This window comes from Bos javanicus, chromosome 19, assembly GCF_032452875.1.
Source record: "Bos javanicus breed banteng chromosome 19, ARS-OSU_banteng_1.0, whole genome shotgun sequence".
NCBI classification, from domain to species: domain Eukaryota; kingdom Metazoa; phylum Chordata; class Mammalia; order Artiodactyla; family Bovidae; genus Bos; species Bos javanicus.
In genome coordinates, this window is record NC_083886.1 from 23,099,043 (window position 1) to 23,116,940 (window position 17,898).

Consider the following 17,898-nt stretch of genomic DNA (forward strand, 5'->3'; position numbering starts at 1 on the left):
ATCTCCAGTGATTTTGGAGCCCCCAGAAATAAAGTCTGTCACTGTTTCCATTGTTTCCCCGTCTATTTGCCATGAAGTGATGGGACCGGATACCATGATCTTAGTATTTTGAATGTTGAGTTTTTTTCACTCTCCTCTTTCACCTTCATCAAAAGGCTCTTTAGTTCCTCTTCGCTTTCTGCCATAAGGGTGGTGTCATCGGCATGGGTAGATAGAAGTAAAAAAGGATAAAGTCTGGGACTTTCCTGGTGGTCCAGTGGTTAAGACTTCACCTTCCAATGCAGGTGGTGGGGGTTCTGTCCCTCGTCTGGGAGCTAAGATTCCCATATGCATGGGGGCCACAAAACCAAAAACATAGAACACAAGCAATGTTTTAATAAATTCAATAAAAACTTTAAAAATGGTCCACATCAAAAAAGTCTTAAGGATAAACTCTGATCAGTCCTGAGAGCCAGCTCAGTATCCTTCACAGAGCACTGGGGCCATGAGCTGGATGGGGCGCCTGTCTGTGGTGGGGACAATGCTCTTCCTTTCTCTTGGCCCAGATTCCCTCTATCTCCTTCCTGCCTGCAGGCTTCCCCAGGCCCCGCTTCTCCACCTGCTCAGAGCTTCCCTCCGAGGCCCTGTTCCCATCACCTCCTCTGTGAAGCCCTCTCCAAGCTGGGCCAGGACAACCTTGGCACCGGTTGGTTGGTATTTGCAGTCCAAGTTGAGTAATAACCGTATCTTGCTTTGTGCACAAGAACGTTTCATTTGTGCTGGTCCACCTTACCCGAATAGATTATAATGTTCTGCAGAACAAGGACTGTGAGTCATACAAATAATCTCCAAAGGGAAAATTGGACCCTGTCAATCCCTCCAGGGAAAGCCAGGTCATTTCACGGGCTTTTTAGCCGCATTCCTTCCCCCGTGTGATCCATGCCTTGCTCACCCCTCCAGCCCTGCTTTAGGGCTCTGCTTGCCAACCTCCTTGCTCGCTGCACGCAGGGTCACCAGCCTGCTTCCAGCTCCTCTCTCTTCCCAAGGTATTCCTGCCTCAGTCTTAGGCATTGGGGAAATCTGCCTAGAATATTGTCCCCTTTGCTCCTATGCTTCCATTTCAAGTCAGCATCCCCTCCTTGTCCTCCCGCACGACGTCCCCTTCTTATTTCCTTCACTGCATTTATGTACGATCTTGTGTTTGATTGTGTCCTTGTGTTTCGTCTGTCTCCGCTTCTCCATGGGAGGCTTCATGGGGGCAGTGACTAGTGAAACACTGAATAACCTTCCACACACCCCCAGTCTGGCCCCACGTAGGCACTTGGTCCATTATTTGTGGAGTGAATAGTAATCATAGTAGCAGCTAGCATTTATTGATTGCCTCCTATGTGCCAGGCATATGCTCAATATTTTATATAAATTATGGCTTATGGATTTGATAATATTATCCCAGTTCCACAAATAAGGCTGCCGAGGCCCAGAGATGCTAAGTGACTTGCCCAGAGCTATCAAGTGGCAAAGTTGGGACTCTGGCCCACACTGCCTGGCCTGCACGAGGTCAGACCCCATCCAGCGTTCCCAGCAAAGGGCTGGATGCGAAGGCCTTGTTGGTTCCAGCACTAGGAGGGTCAGAAGGAGGACTTCTGCTTTTTCTTGCCTTCATTCTTCTGTCTGGACTTTTTAGAGCTGGGAGGATGGGGAACCAGAAGTCAGAGTGTTGTCTGGGTTTTTAAGTAGATGGGACTTCCTCATGTGGACAGATAGATGGAAAGATACAAGGAAGCCTGGCTTGGGCATCTGGCTGCTGCGGCTGGCTCGAGCTGGGGTTTGGGGGGCAGGTGTCTTCTCTCAGGGTGAGCCAGCAATAACTTGGGCCTCCCTCCAGAGGAGGTGTTCCCTGAATCCAGCCTTGAGTTGTCCATCCTCTGCTTGAATGCTTCTCTTATCAGAAAGCTCACTGCCTAATCCTGTGAGATCATGGAGGGCGGCTTTGTGAGCCCATAACTGCTCCTGCAACTTCTCCTTTCTGCTCCTGGGTCTCCAGAATGACCCAGATTAAGTCAAAAGCCTCTCTCCACCCAGCCCTTTATCTACACGCGAGAGGAAGAACACCCACCATGTCTGACTCAGGCTTCTCTCTCCCAGGTAAACTTCCGCCCCCCACACCCTCCCCGCTTGTGCCTTCTCTGTGGGAAAGGTTTCCAGACCCTGTCCCCCAAAGTGGACAGTCTGGGCATCTCTGGGGACTTGAGGGCTGAAAGAAGATCAACCATGGAGGAGCTCCTTACCCTTCAGTATCACTTTTTGTTTGTTTCAACTATGCATTTTAATACCTATTTTTCCCTGATTAGAAAATAAATATTTACTCATTGGAGGTAATTTAGAAAATACAGGGACTTCTCTGGTAGTCCAGAGGTTAAGACTCCATGCTTCTAGTCCAAGGGGCATAGGTTCAGTCCTTGTCGGGGAACTAAGATCCCACATGCTTCATGGCAGAGCTAAAAAAAAATAAAACTAAAATACCGAAATCACATTGAAGAAAACATATCCAAGCTTCCTTTTCCCTTAATGCTGGGCTTTAAAATAATGATTTCTGCTCTCAGCAAGTGTTGGGAATGGTCTTGAGTTTCTGTCTGTCACCTCACCCTCTCCACCAGCAGGCCTGGGAGCATCTTGGTGTAGACAAGCAGAGATGACAGATTGTCTTGCATGTCAGCCTTGGCGTTGAGAACAGGTCTGAGGCTACAACCAGGCTCAGTGAGAAGGATGTTGTGATCGCTTAGTCATGTCTGCCACAGGTCCAGGTGGGACAGTGGTGTGGGTGCCACCTGCTCGCCCTCTGTATCCCGAGTGATGGGAACTTAAGATGTCAGTGCAGCTGAGATCGGTTTGGTCCCTTAGAAACTCTGTCCCCCAAGTCCTAGAATCATGTTCTGTTTCTTGAAAGGAAACAGCCAAGGGATTGAGTTCTCACTCAACCCTCCTTCCCACTGAAGCACAGCAAGGGGGTTTATGACTCCGAGCCTGAGGCCATTGTGGAAGAAAGCTTTGGATTCTGTTAGACCCTGAGGCAAACACACGACAGGCTGGGAACCTGGGCCCCCTCGAGGGACAAGGGTTGGGAGAAGTGTGTCCAGGCGCTACCCCTTGGGCCTGGCAGAGCTCCCGGGCCAGGCTCTGGCCATCAGGTGCCCTCTTCTTGCAGTTGCTCGTGGCTTGCTGGGGCCTGTGACATCTGCTGCTAGATCCAAACCGAACTTTGGGTGTCCAGCCCTCAGTGGCCTTGTCTGGGGGGAACTTGGGCACCAGGAAGGCCTAACCTGGGCCCTGAGCCTGCTGACCCTCCAGTTTACTTGCCTCTCACTTCTGCTCTTTCTTCCTTCTCTCTTCTAGCCCATGAAACCTCTGAAGGCCACTGCCACCACCTCCCAGCCCGTACTCACCATCCAGCAGATCGAGACCATCTTCTACAAGATCCAGGACATTTACGAGATCCACAAGGAGTTCTATGACAACCTCTGCCCCAAGGTGCAACAGTGGGACAGCCAGGTCACTATGGGCCACCTCTTCCAAAAGCTGGTGAGTCTCCTGTTGATGGAACGTGCTTACCTGGGGCCTCAGTGGAGCCGCTGGTGTTGAGAGAGAACCGATTGGCCCCAGACCTCCTTGGCTTTCTTGAAGGCCTGGGTTGTCGGTAATGCCTAACACGGCTCCTGATGGGCATTACTGACACTGGGTCATTCTGAGTCCTGGAGAAAAGCCTGGGCTTTTGCCTTGTGGGGAACCTGCCTCGTGCCTGGGCTCTCGGCCTCCCCAGGGAAGCCCTAGAGTTCTTCTAGGGTTGCCGGAGACAGGCCATGTACGTGGGTGCCCCTGGCAGGGGGCTTCAGGGCTGGACCGAAGGCTCCCCTGCGGGCCTCAGCTGATGGAGGGGCATGTGCTGGGTGGAGGGGCAGGCATCCCTCACCTGAGACCTCAGATGTTCTCCTCACTTCCATAGTACCTATGAAGTGAAGAGTTGGGGTGGAGGAAGACAGTGTCAGCTAACGATCCTCTGCTGAGGGCCCTGGATGGAAAGCACTAAGAGCCCAGCCCCCTACCATGGCCGGGCAGGGAGAAGGAAGGAGGAGGCAGAAGTATCGTGTGGCTTTGGTGTTGGGAAAGGCTGCCTGAGGTCTTAGCTCCCGGGGCTTCCGCGACACTGTCTGCTCCAGCTCAGTGTCTGTCTCTGGCAATGTCCCCCGAGGACCCCCAGTCAGACCCATGGACCCCCCCCCAATCTGGCTCTGCCCCCCATAACTTCGCCAGCCCAAGAGGCAGGATGGAGCATAGGAGTTGTGGTCCTGTCCTCTGGGTGTAAGTGGTGGGGGGCAGGGAGCAGGGGTAGGACTTCTCTGCAGGGGTGGGACCCGTTGAATGGATAGGCCTCTGCTTTTCTTACCCAGAGAAGACTCTTGCTTGGATGCTCCGGGGCCACAAGCTCAGCATGCTCAAAACTGAACTCATTGGCTCTGAGGTTCTTTGCTGTCTTCCCTGCCTCTGTCTCAGTGGGTGTGGCCACATCCCATGGATGGATATCCGTGACTCCTTAGGACTCATCCTTGGCACCTCCCCTCCCTGCATCCCTTAGAGTCCACTTCTTTAAAGCTCACAGCCACCTGCTTCTCTCCAGCTGCTAGTGCCCTCCTCTGGACCACTGCTGTGGGCTCAGGAATGCATTCTACCCCAGGCCTGCCTCTACCTAGCAACAGGAGAATGTTTTCTAAACTCCTGCCTGGACCTCACTTCCTCCCTGCTCACATCCCTTCAGGGGGCTCCCCCTTAGCCATTGAATAAAGACCAGCCTCCGCTGTCTGGTTTATGAGACCCTTTGCTGCTGGCCTCGATCCACCCTGGCCTCTGGCTATTGCCTTCCCCACCCTGGTCTCTCAGTTCACACCGCAGATACACTTGACCTCTCTGTACTTGCGGCTCTAGCCTCAAATGTCCTTCTCTGTCTTGTCTGGCATCTCTGGTCAGTTTCCAATTTAAAAGTGACCTCTGTGGAGAACGCTTCTGCAGCCCCTTGAATGCAGCTGCTGTGCTTACACCCTCCATGAACACGAAACTGCCTGACTCCCCAGAATATGCTCCAGGAGGACAGACTGTGTTTTCTTCAGTTTGGACTCTCAGAACCAGTCTAGAACTCAATATGTGAATGAGTGAGTGAGTGAGTGAATGAATGAGTCAACAAATGAGCCAATGAATGAATGGGCGAATGGAGTACACCTTGTTCTTGGCCCCTGGGGCCAGGTAGAAGTTGGAAGGGCATTGAGGAGACATCACAGGACCTGAGGTCCATGTCCTGAGGGACACACAGAGATAAACACAGTTTCTAGATCCAGGTCACAGCTGAGTTGGAATCCAGGCTCTGCCACAGGTTAGATGTAAACATGTGACATTGGGCAATGTACCCAGTTTCTCCTGACTCAGCTTCCTCGTCTGTAAAAATGAGGATAATAATAGTGTTTACCTTGTTGGATTGTGAGGACTGAGTGAGTTAATACCTAAAAAGTTCTTGGAACAGGACCTGGAGTATAGTAAGTTAGGAAATACTTAATACTTAGTCATTATCATTACCATTATTACTATTATTACTGCTGTTATTACTACTGTTAGGAAGAGGCCCCCGCAAAAGGCATTCTTGCCAGGGAACCCCACACTTCCGGTTCTGGCAGCCCCAGAGTACTAGCCCCTGTTCAGGGATGATGAACACCCAGTCATCACCGCCCACCTGGTCCAGGAGCCTGTGCTGACTGGCTTGAGGGGGAGTCTCTCCTAGCCCTCAGGAGGGCAGAAGAGAGGAGGGTGGGGATGTGGAAGGAGTGAGTAGCCGGGAGCATAGTGGAATGCCTGCCCAATTTGTCTTTGTCATTTGGACCCTGCTGTCACCAGGGTTCCCCCTTCTGGTTTGAGCTCCACTGGCTTGGCCATGTATTTGCTACCCCAGCCCCCACCCCCCACTTCTCTTCCCCTGCCTCATGAACTGACGCCTGAAGCCCCTGAGCCTACGGGCTTGGGAGAAGGCCGGGGCAGCCCAGGCATCTGGAGGCAGTTTCTTTCCAGCTGGCCTCTGGGTATTTGATTATCCATTACTGAGAGAGGGGAATTAGCATCTCTGTTATTTGTTTTATGAGATCACCCCCATGCCAAGCTGCTGTTTCCAAAGCAACCTCCACTTCCCAGGGAATGGCCCAGGCAGGCCAGGCGTCGGGCCCCGCAGACTCGGGTGCTCCATGCAGATGGCGGTGCCTGGATGGCCGGTGACCCCTGCGCACAGGCCTTCTGCCCAGGGGGCTCCTGCTTGCAGCCTGTTTCCGGCTACACCCTTGGCAGTGGGTTAGGAAGGTAGCATTCCACCCTGAGCACCCAGCCTTTATCCCTCTCATGGAAAGGTGGACAAGGAAGATGTGTACCTGGAAGGATATCAGTAATCCTGGTTTAGGAAGCAACTGTCTAGCACAACCCCTGTAGCCTAGGATACCAGGGGCCAGGACACTCCCTGGAAGAGGAAACGGACTACATCCCTTCCCACCCCTGCCCATTTCTGAAGTCTGGCCCATCTGGGGCTGAGACCTGCATGGCTCTGGCCCTGGCTTCTTAAGCATCTTGGGTCTCACTTTTTCCTCTGGCTTTCCTGGGCCCCACCTGCCAGCTTCCTTGAGCTGTCTCTGCCCTGGAGGGCTCCAGGTTCCCTAGCCCACCTCTTTGGGTCCTTGAGGAGTGCAGGTATTGTGCAGAAAGCAGAGTCTGTCTGGGCAGGCCTCAGGGGCAGCAGACTTCCTCCCCTACCCACCCTTCTCCCCGCACCTTGGTGAGTAGAAGGCCCCAGCAGCTGAATTTCCTTGCTACTTCATTGAAAAACAACTTAACCAGAAAATCTAGAGAATAATGTAGCAAACAACAATACACTCACCTCCCAGAATTAACAGACACTAAGCTCTGAAGAATTCAGAGCTTGTAGTAGTGGTGTTAGTCACTCGGTCGTGTCCCACTCTTTGCGACCATGGACTGTAGCTCACCAGACTCCTCTGTCCATGGAATTCTCCAGGCAAGAATACTGGAGTGGGTTGCCATTCCCTCCTCTAGGGGATCTTCCTGACCCAGGGATCGAACACGGGTCTCCTGCATTGCAGGCAGATTTTTTATGGTTTGAGCTATAGCAACTCTCTGAAGATACAGGGAAAGACTTTTTAATCAAGAAGCTAAAGAATTACAAATGAGGATGAAGTTAGTCTCTCTGCCACCCTTTCCTCTTGCCCTTCCTCTCAATCTAGAAGCAGCTACTGGCTTGAATTTGGTGTGTAGTCTTTTAGGCTGCAGTTTGTGGGTTTTGCTACATATCTGTATCTTCTTAAAGCATTGCATTTACTTTTAAAGTGTAGAAAAAAATATGTATATATGTATCATATTTTGCCATTCGATCAGCATTCATTTTGAAACTTGTCATCGTTGCTACACAGAGATCTAGTTCATTCATTTTAACTGCACAGTGTGTATGGGTTCCTTTCTTTGTGAGCATTGGTTTGCAGTCTTTTCACAAAAGAAAAAATGAAGTGGGTAAAATACCCATGTTTACATTTCCTTGGACACACACACATGCAAGTTTCTCTAGAGCAGTGCTTTCTAGTAAAAATAATAGTGTGAGCCACATATATTTTTCTAGCAGCAGCCACACTCAGTAGAAATAAACAGGTGAAATTAATGTGAAGAATATATTCTATTTAGCTTAATAGAGTCAAAATATTACCATTTCAACATGCAGTCAAGATTAAGGAATTAGATAATTTACGTTCTCTTTTGCATACGAAGCCTGTGAAACCCAGTGTGTGTTTTACACTCACAGCCCACCTCCGTTTGGACTAGCCACATTTTAGGTGCTCATGTGTAGGGCTTCCCTGGTGGCTCGGATGGTAAAGAATCTTCCTGCAATGCAGGAGACCCGGGTTCAATCCCTGCGTCGGGAAGATCCTCTGGAGAAGGGAATGGCTACCCACTCCAGTATTCTCGCCTGGGAAATTCCATGGACAGAGGAGCCTGGTGGGCTACAAGTCCATGGGGTTGCAAAGTCAGACACGACTGACTAACATGTAGCAAGTGGCTCCCGTATTGGACAGCGTAGCCCTGGGGTCTGTATGTAGAGAGGATATGCTCAATAGGCTGAACTGAACATATTTTCAACCTTATTGGTTATTGACAAATTATTTTCCCAATAATTATACCAATTTACACCCACCCACAGGCAGTCTTTAAAAGTTCCTGTTTTCCTACATTCTTTCTGACTCTTAATATCATTAGACTTTAACATTTTGACCAGATTGATGGGTATGAAATAGTATCTCGTTGTGGTTCAATTTGAATTTCCGCCCTTTGCTCCTGTAAGAGGAAACACACATGCACAGCACAGAGAAGGCTTTCCATAAATACACCTGCAGAATTGAATTAATGAAACTCAGTTTCCCCTTTTGCAGTAAGGGCTGATGGCATCTGTTCTGCCTCCCCAAGAAGGCGAGGCTCTGTGTGGTCCTAAGCCGGGGAAAGCTTTGTGTTAGGTGCAGACTGACATGCAGATGTGTAGAGGAGAAGGACCTCTGGTTCTTTGAAGGCTGAGGAGGTGGGGACAGGGACCTGGAGGCCAAGGGAAGTGGGGACTGTGCCTTTAAATGCAGTTCCCCAGTCTCAGCATGGGGAGTGGAGCCTTGAGCGGGCCACATGTGCCCACCCCCCTTCCCAGTGCTTCAGCTAATTCCAGGATGTGAAAGACGTGTGAGGCATTAAGGGGCTTCAAACTGTGCAAGACTTTGATGATGCTAAATAAAGCCAAATGCTGCTATGAGCTGAGTTTTAGCAAGCCAACAAAGGCCCTGCCCTGCTCCCCCCAACCCCACAAACCCCCTTGTTAACCTTATTGGCTGAGCCAGTTTCCATGGAAACTGTGGAGTTCAAAGGGATGCCGTAGTATGTTCATTCCTGCCTTTTCTCTCTGCTCGCAGCTAGCCATTTGGACTGAGTTAGAGGTTCTGAGTGCTAAGGGAGCTCCAGGTGCTCTGGTTATGCTTTCATCCATTCATTAATCCTTTCTCCCCATCCCACTCCTGCCCTCCTCTCTCTCCGCCCTGCAGGCCAGCCAGCTTGGTGTGTACAAAGCATTTGTGGATAACTATAAAGTCGCTCTGGAGACAGCTGAGAAGTGCAGCCAGTCCAACAACCAGTTCCAGAAGATCTCCGAGGTGGGCAGCTCCCTGCACTGCCACCCCTACGGCTCAGGGTTTTGAGGGGCTGGTCAGAGCCTTCCAGACTTAGAGCCTCTCCTCTTCTGCTTGCCCGTGAGAAAAATAGTTCTCCTGATGGGTAACAGCCTGACATTTGCTTTTTTGCCCTTGACATTTTCCTTCTTAATATAAGAATATCAATTTCTATATGATTCTGTTATTTTTCTGTTATTTTGATTTAGGTTATTCTGTGTTAGAACAGGGGAAGCAAAAAGAAAAAAGGCAGCATTCTCCCACACTGGGGTAACCTTAAGCAAATCAGTTCCCTTCTTTTGGGCTTACTTCCTCTGCTGTAGAATGACCTGTCTGGATTGGTCCGGCTTACCCCAAGTCTGCTTGACAAGAACCACCTGCCCACAGTTTGAAATGCAGATCTTCAGGCACCTTCCCTGGAGCTTCAATTCAGAAGGTTTGGGGCGGGGCCCAGGAGTCTATTTTGTTTTTAAACAAGCTTGCCCAGGTGATTTTTATAATCAGAGTGGCTTGAAGGAGTCTGGACTAGGTGATCCTTTAAGATCCTTGAAATCTCACAGAGAGAGGACAAGGGCCCTTTATCTGGAGAAGAAGCTCTAGACCCTCTGGCTAGGAATATGCCTGTCCTTCCTGGGGAGCATCCAGTCCCAACTCCATCCTCCTCTACAAGGCAAAGATGTGGCATCATCTGCCGTCAACACTTGTGTCCAGGAAGTGTCCTAGAATACTTCAGGAACACAGCCCAGCTCACCCCTTGAGTCAAAAAGATCTCAGGGATATGCCTTAAGGCACTGGCTTTACAATCAAAGTTCCCAGCTCCAAGCTCAGGGTAAGAGAATGTCTGGTTCCAAGGAGAGGGAGCTCTTTCTGCAGTTTTGGAAGTCCTTCTTTATAGGCCTCTCTTGATCCTTTGCTTTCTCAGCTCCAGTGCTAGAAAAGTTGGTGAGATGCAGGCTAATTTTCGGGAAGCTACAGGGTTATACCCAAGTTTGGAATCAGCCGAGAGGGAACACATGTGTTGGGCAGATGGAGATGAAAGTGTGAGCTTGATTACCCATCAAAGCTGGATTGAAATAACATGGATGTGGATCTGTAGCCACACTGGGTTTGCTAACACTTCCCTTCCACGTTCAAACACATTTCATGGGGGCAGACAGAGGAGAGCTGAGCTCTGTTTTGTCTCCAAACCCAGGGGTCAGGTGAGTCACCTTCTGCCTGGAAGGATGGCATGGAGCGAGGGGTAGGAAGGTCCCAGTACATGGAACAGTGAGGCTGGAGAAAGGGTGGTCCCTATCTGTGTTCGAGTGGCCCTGCCAAGGCTGCCTGGGTGCCCGGGTCATGTACTGTCCAGAGAGTGGGAGAGAGTCTCCTCTTAGCCTGGGCTAGCTGCCTGTTCTCTGTTCCCCCTGTTTCAGCAGCAGCAGAAACCCCTGTGCTCATCGCCAAGCTCCCCTCCAAGCCAGCCCTACAAGGGCAGAGCGAGGCCCATGGCCGGCTGCCAGTGGCTTCTCACCCTGACTCATGCGCAGTCGCAGTCGCTCCCTACTAGTGCTGCCGCTTCATTACTGCAATTAGGCCCTTCTCTGCCGCGGAGTGATTTTGTACTTCTAGGCTGCGCTGGAAGTGCGCATGGAGAAAAATTCCCTAAAGCTGGGAATCTAGACACCAGCCAGAGACACAGCCTTGAGAAGCTGAGGAACCTCACTTTTCCCCACCCCCATGTCCCAGGCTCATCCCTGGGGGTTTTCTCTGTCTAGAAACAGCTTGAGGCAGGAGTAGCAAATGTAGAGTGCCCGTGGCCTGGGCATTTCCTGCCAGGGAGAGCAGACAGCATCACCTGGTACCTGACCTTGGCCTCACCTCACCCCCGCCTTCCTGCTGACAGTCCCCTGGGAGCCCCCACTCCATGTACTCAGTCTTCCAAGGTGGGGATTGCGTTACGACTCCAGTTACAGGCCACACTGGTCTACTGGCAAAGGGCCGGAGCTGGAACCTCTGTCCTGAAGGCAGATGAAAGAGGTTAGGATCAGATAAGCCATTCCTGGGGCTTGTTGCCAGCACCCCTGTCCCTTTGTGTGGCATCCAGGGGGGGTGTTGCTGTTTCCTTCCTGGCAGTTTGTGGGCTTGGATGTCCAGCCCAGGCACAGTAGGTGGGGAGTGCAGCTGGGGCTGGTGGCTGGGTGAGTCCTTCTCGGTATGGGTGAAGTAGAGGTCGGACTGCCCTGCACCTCTCGGCCCCAGGCGCACCACGTCCCTGCTGCCCCCATAAAGGCGTGTGGGACCCCTGTCTCCTCCTCTCCAGGGCTGCTCATGCCCAAAGACCAGCTGGTATGCTGGTGCTTGTCCACTAAAACCCTGTGTGCCCTGAGCTGCTGTGCAGCAGTGGCTGCTGCTGGGGGTGGGGAAAGGGTGGTCCCATTCTTGCTCATCCTCTGAAGGCCCTCCTAGTCGCTGAGGAGGGGCTTTAGGGGACAGGCCTGAGGAGCACTGACTGTGATCACAGTCCTCTCTGGTCCCCAGAGCCCCTCCTTCTTGCCTGCATCAGCCACTGGACCCTAGGAGGCTCCAGGAGTTGACGGGTGTGGCCAGGGGCTCTGGAGTCAGAGAGGCAGAACAGAGCCCACCCATGTCTGTTAGTCTTTGTCTCTTTGCTCCTGTTTGCACCCCTGGGTCTCAGAGCCCTGTTTCCTGCTGTGTTCACCATGGGGAATGGGGAGGCCCGGGGTGGGGCTGGGCCTGGTAGAGTGATTCCTCTCCTCTGTTTGGCAGGAACTCAAGGTGAAAGGTCCCAAGGACTCCAGGGACAGCCACACGTCAGTCACTATGGAAGGTACTATGGGGAAAGGGTTGGATTAACAGTCACCTTCCTTTGTCTGGCTTTGTGCCTTGCTTGTAGGTGTGTGCACACGTACTCACACGCGCGCGTGTGTGTGTGTGTGAGCGCGTGCACGCGAGGAGGAATCCAGCCTCTGTCCCCAGGCAGCTGGCCAGCTACAAACGTGCTCCTCCTTAGGATGCCAGCAGGCGCCTCGCTCCCCTCCTCCTCCCCGCTCCACGCGCGCCGCCCTCCCTCCCCTCCCCCTGGCTAGAGGCGCACTCAGAAGCGGCTGCTTGGTTCTGGAGGCTGTGCAGCCGCAGCCGCGAAGGTGGCTGAGTGGCCGGGCCGCTGAGGGGAGCCGGGGAGCCCGGAGCGATGGCCGCACGCTCCCGCCACGGGGACGCAGGCTGCCATGGAAATACTTCTCATCATTCGCTTCTGCTGTAACTGCACCTATGGTAACCCAGGCCTCCTCTCGCAGGAGGTGGGGGTGTCCTCCCACCTCTGGGGGCCGGATGGAGTGGGTGGATGGAAGGGGTGGAAATGTGGCCGGCAAGGGGGGGTGGGGGGCAGCAGGGTAGGGAGGGGGAACAAGTGGCTGGACTTGTGTTAAGCCGCGGGCGGCCAGCTTCCAACCTGGAGTTGAAGTCTGGGGGCCCCTCCAGGCAGAGGGGGCTTGGAAATGGGAGGACCGGGCTGAAGGGGCCAGGCTCCTCCGAGGATCTGTGGGGGGAATTCGAGGCTCAGCTCCAGAAGCTAGGAGCAACTTCCTGGAGAGGCTGTCAAGGAGAAAAAGTGACAAGGCTGCACCTGCAGGGGTGGCCACCCCGGGGCTGGAGAGGGGTCAGCAGGGGCCGATCGGAGAGGGCCAGATGGTCCAGATGGCAGTGCCTTGGGCTCGGAGGGTGCCAGCTCCTGCTGGAGGGAGAAGTTGGGAGTCTCTTTGTTTCGGGCGAGAGGAGAGGATGGTGAGCGACCAGGGTATTGTGTGCTTGGAGCGCACACGCTGCCTTGGCTCTCTGCTCTGTGCACAGGCGACTGGAGAACGTGAATATGGTTGGGAGCAGGAAGGAATTGGGTAGCCCCCAGGGGGTTCGTTCTAACCACTGGAGACCCTTGAGCTGAGGTCTTGTCGCTTAGTGCAGAAGGTCCGCGGTGAGTGCTGGTGGGAGAGGGGGGCGTGGCAGGTTCTGCTTTGTGAAGGTCACACCCCCACTGTATGATGGGTGGGGGGCCAGGGGGCAGACGGAGCATCCTCTGCAGCTCCCTCAGGGACAGGGGTCCCGAGACAGGTGTGTGCTGCCACCCAGGTTCTCGGCTCAGAGGAGACTGGCACCAGCCTAGGCAAAGAGGTAGGTGTCCGGAAGCCGGCAGGCCCCGCCTTCCAAGGCAAGAGGTACCTTCGGGATGACCCAGGCTGCCTTTGGCAGGGGCATAAGGGTCAAGTGATGCCCCCGGCCTGCTGCTCTGGGCCCCTAGGGCAGGCGGCTGGTTTCAGGACCGTCTTCCCTCCCACCAGGCAGGCGTTTTGTCTCAGCTTCTCTCAGTCACTTTGCTTTCATGTCTCCGTGGTAACCTGGAGCTCCTTGTTGAAGGCTGAACAGAGGCGGGCGGCAGCTTGCTGGAGGAGCGATGCTGAGGTTTTCTGGGCTCTTCCCTGCGACCTCTGTGCACAATCAGCTGTCCCCTCCCCTTCTTAGATGTCCTGTATAGAAGACTGCTCATGATGGAGAGAGACCCTGAAGTCGTCCCTCTCTGGCTGTCCCAGCTGGACAGCACGGGGAGCACTAGTTAGCAGGCAGAGGCTGCCCTGGGCCCCACCCCTCGGCTCAGATCCTGACGGTCTGGACTTGAAGCTGGCCTGGTTGAAGATCGGAGGGGAAATGCCCTTCTCGATCTGGCCAGGGAGTTGGTCAAGTCTCCACTCTGCTTCTCTAAAGAGGAAACAGTCGGCCCTTTGCTTCCTCTTTCTTCCCCAAAAAGGAAGCTTAGTTTTAGTGAAACAGGCTCAGGACCTGAAGTTCAGGGTTTCTTCCACCCCTGAGATGAAGTCAGCTTCAAAGTGTGAGGGGTTAGGTGCAAAGGGGCCCTTACTGACCACACTGTTTGAACCTTCTCAGCCCCTCCAAAGGGTGCTGGTCTGACGTCTGAGGGAGGCTGAGTGACTTAGGGCTCACTCTGGGCTTGCCTCATAGCTCAGTCAGTAAAGAATCTGCCTGCAATGCAGGAGACCTGGGTTTGATTCCTGGGTCAGGAAGATCCCCTGGAGGAGGAAACGGCAACCCACTCTCCGGTATTCATGCCTGAGAAATCCCATGGACAGAGGAGCCTGGTGGACTACAATCCATGGGGTCATAAGAGTCGGACAGGACCTAGCAACTAAACCACCACCACTGTGGTTGTCTGCCTTAGTGGTTAGGTACCGAATGTCCACTCTCCAGGGCTCCATGCCAAACATGGTTGGGGGGGATGGGAGGCAAAGGGAGTCTGACTCAGGCCCCTAAGGAGGGGGCTCACCTTGGCAACAAGAGAGGCCAGCTCATCCACTCCTTGATGAATCTTTCCCAGAACCCTCTCAAGGACCGCTGGGCTTCTGCTGGTGCTGCCCTCCCCCATGGAGGGGGACGGCTCAAAATTAGGGAGCAGTGGTAGACCTACATTCAAAACCCAGCTGCCTCTTACAGCTTTGTGATTGTGAGCAAGTTACATAAAACTTCTTTGTACTTTGGAGAATTTTCTGCATATGTAAAATAGGACTAGTGATCATTGCTTTCCTTTTTTTTTAAAAAAAAAAAGTGTATTTATTCCTTTATTTGTTTATTTGGCTGTGCCCGGTCTTAATTGTGGCACATAGGATCTTTCGTTGCGGTATGTGGGGTCTAGTTCCCTGACCAGGGGTTGAACCCAGGGCCCCATGTATTGGGAGCGTGGAGTCTTAGCCACTGGACCACCAGGACAGTCCCTTCCTTTTTTAATTAAAAGGAAATAGCACATGTAAAACAGTGCCATTGGACACTGAGTAAAGTACTCAGCAAGCTAGAGAGAGGCCCACCTTGCACAGGTCATGGTTTGTCTTTTAGGCTGTGTGAATGTTGGTTGTGAAAGTCCTGATTGGGGAAGGCTTTTAGGAGGAGGGGGAGAGACGGGCATTGCAACTTGGTCAATGGTGTGTGCCCCAGAAATGGGAACCACATGTTGAGGAGCAGGGAGAGGGGGAGGAGCAGAGGCAGGGAGCAGGTGTGTATGGGGCGGGGGGTGAGCTGTGCACTCTGCATTCTCAGGGGAAGCAGGTGTGGGTCACGGCCGCCCTGGTTCCCTCCATATCTGACCGCGGCCCTGGGGCCTTGTCCTTGCTCTTGGCCTCTCCCCACCTTCCTCCCAGCTGCCCCTCCCCAATCTGGGGCTGATACATTAGGACTCATTCCATGGCCACAATCAAGTGGACTCTTGAGGTGACTCGAGGCATATTAATAACCCCTCTGAAACCCAACCTGCCATTTGTGCAGACCTCTGAGCTTAGTCAGAAACCTCTTCCTCCTGGGACCCAGCAGAAGGATGGAGGGGGCTGACACTGCAGTATCAACTTTCTCTGGGCAGGAACTCGAGGCCCACCCTGGCTGGTGTCTGCTGAACTTGGATTTTCTCTGGGTCTCGGGTTCTCAGAGAGTGATTTCCCCCTGCCCTGCAGATGGGCTGAGCCACAGGTGGGTACCCTAGACCAGGGGTCCCCGACCTCCAGGATCTCATGCCTGATGATCTGAGGTGGAGCTGATGTAATAATAATAATAAATCAGAGTACATAATAAATGCAATTCACTTGAATCACCTTGAAACCATGCCCTTCTTCCCGTCTTCCAGCAAACCAGTCCCTGGCGCCAAAAAGGTTGGGGACCGCTGCCCTAGACAGCCTCAGAACTTGCCCCTCCTGGGCTGGTGACCGATCTGTATCCTCATTGGCCCAGGATAGGCCAACCTGATCTTGTCCATTCTAGCACCCATTGCCCTTGGACAGGGAGGGGTTCTAGAAGTTGCTAGATTAAGAAAGGGCTGCAAATAAATCATGGGAGGTGTGTTTGCCTGAAGCAGTGGTTTTCAACCCTTATGACATCTCAGAATCCACAAAAATGCTGATGCCTGGGTTCTGCCCAGCAGAGCCTGCTGTTTAGCTGATGGGAGAGGGAAAAAGAGGCATCTGAATCTTTTGAGAGTTCCCCACTGATTCTAACGGGCAGCCAAGCAAAGCCAGCCGATGAGGCTCAGGGCACACCGCTGAGACTGCATCTTCTCCGTAGCCAGCAGTTGTTTCCAAGTGACCATTTAGCAATGCGCAGGGTATTAATATCCAGGGCCTTGGGGAACTCTTTGGTTTGGGGGCTGGCTGGGACATGAGTGTCAGCCCTGGTACCTGTCACAGCCTGATCCCATGGGATACCCACTCTGGACCTCCTCCCCAGACCAGCATCCTGCCTCTTACTGCTCCTTCAGCAGGGGGGCAGAGGTCATGACCCCGTGGGCAAAGGTGCAGGCCCGGAGCTGAACCACCCAGGCTGGGAGGGTCAGGGCGCAGCTGCCGCAGGAGCTTTGTTCGGAAGTGTTGGTCGGCCAGCTGCCGCCTTCACCTGTTCCCTTGAATCCTGGACATCCTCATTTGGTATCCTGGTCGCCGAAGGGTGTGGCCTGTGGTGTTGTGGGGAGGGGAGGTCCTGCTGAGCTTGCATTTTCCAAGCCTCTTCAGGGGCTCTCTGACTCAAAGCCCCACCTGAATTCCTTTCGGAAATCTTTACCCCATCAGCTGCCACTTGAGAACAGAGCCTCTCCGTGGCCATCAGGCGTGCCTCCCTGGTCCTCAGCCAGGAGGGCATTGAGGGCACAGATAGGGGTCTTCCTCGTGGAGATGAGGTCAACAACATGGGTCAGAACGAAGCATGACGTTCCCAGCTGGTGGGGCCAGGCCTTGGACCAGAGGGATATGAGAATGATGGGGTTTGGGGACACCTCCCTCCCTGGGAAAACAGTGTCTCCTTCCTGCAGTCTGGGGTCCTGGGTGTGACCCCCACTGTCCCGGAGCTGTTAGGGGTAAGGCTGTGTGATTTCAGCAGAGAGTCCAGAGGAGCATCTGTGTCTGCTATGAGCCTGGTCAGGCTGGGACAGGCCTGGGGGACAAATAGCCCTTCAAGAAATCATGTCTAGTGGGAGTCAAGATGAGGTGGGTGGAAGGGGCCGAGGTCACCAGAGCTGTGTGTCCGTCTTTTGGGGTGAGAATGGAGGCGTGGTTGCTGTGGAATCCACTCTGGCCTCCTGTGAGTGGACATCCATGCAGGGGAGGGAGGCGGCTCGGGGCACAGGCTGACCCTTCAGGTCTCAAACTCCTCCCTGTCTTTCATCTGACCTGTCCCTGTTCCTGCTTCCCCAACAGCTCTGCTCTACAAGCCCATTGACCGAGTCACCAGGAGCACCCTGGTCCTACACGTGAGTGTCTCCCTGCCAAGTGGCCAGGGAGGGCTTAGGAGTGGGTGGGAGACTGAGCCCAGGGTGCACAAGCGCCGGAGTCACTGACAACAGCCCATGCGGGGAGTTGGGCAGAGGGTCCCTGGGCCCTGACTGCACCTGCCTGGCCTGTGGTGACCAGCTGATGGGCCCAGGGCCTAAAAATAGCTTGGCCACTAAGCTTGACTTTTGGCCAAATGCTCCCTGGGAGGCAGGCACTTCCTGCCTCCTCATTCCTTGCCTGGTCTCCAGTGTCCTTGGAGCAGCTGTAGGGTAAGTGGGGGGTGTCTCTCCCAGCTGCTTGGTGAGAGGAGACTCCACCTGGTCTGC

General features: G+C 53.5%; 1 protein-coding gene across 4 annotated transcripts in view; it reads left to right on the top strand.

The window, feature by feature from the left end:
- The window catches only part of ABR (ABR activator of RhoGEF and GTPase), a 188,360-nt gene that overhangs the window by 118,267 nt on the left and 52,195 nt on the right, over positions 1 to 17,898 (top strand). For all 4 annotated transcript variants that reach the window (XM_061390600.1, XM_061390603.1, XM_061390601.1 and 1 more), the window contains 4 exons: positions 3,373 to 3,558; positions 9,141 to 9,248; positions 12,033 to 12,093; positions 17,498 to 17,550. In XM_061390600.1, the coding sequence (XP_061246584.1) occupies positions 3,373 to 3,558; positions 9,141 to 9,248; positions 12,033 to 12,093; positions 17,498 to 17,550 (408 nt within the window). The remainder of the gene's footprint in view (positions 1 to 3,372; positions 3,559 to 9,140; positions 9,249 to 12,032; positions 12,094 to 17,497; positions 17,551 to 17,898) is intronic.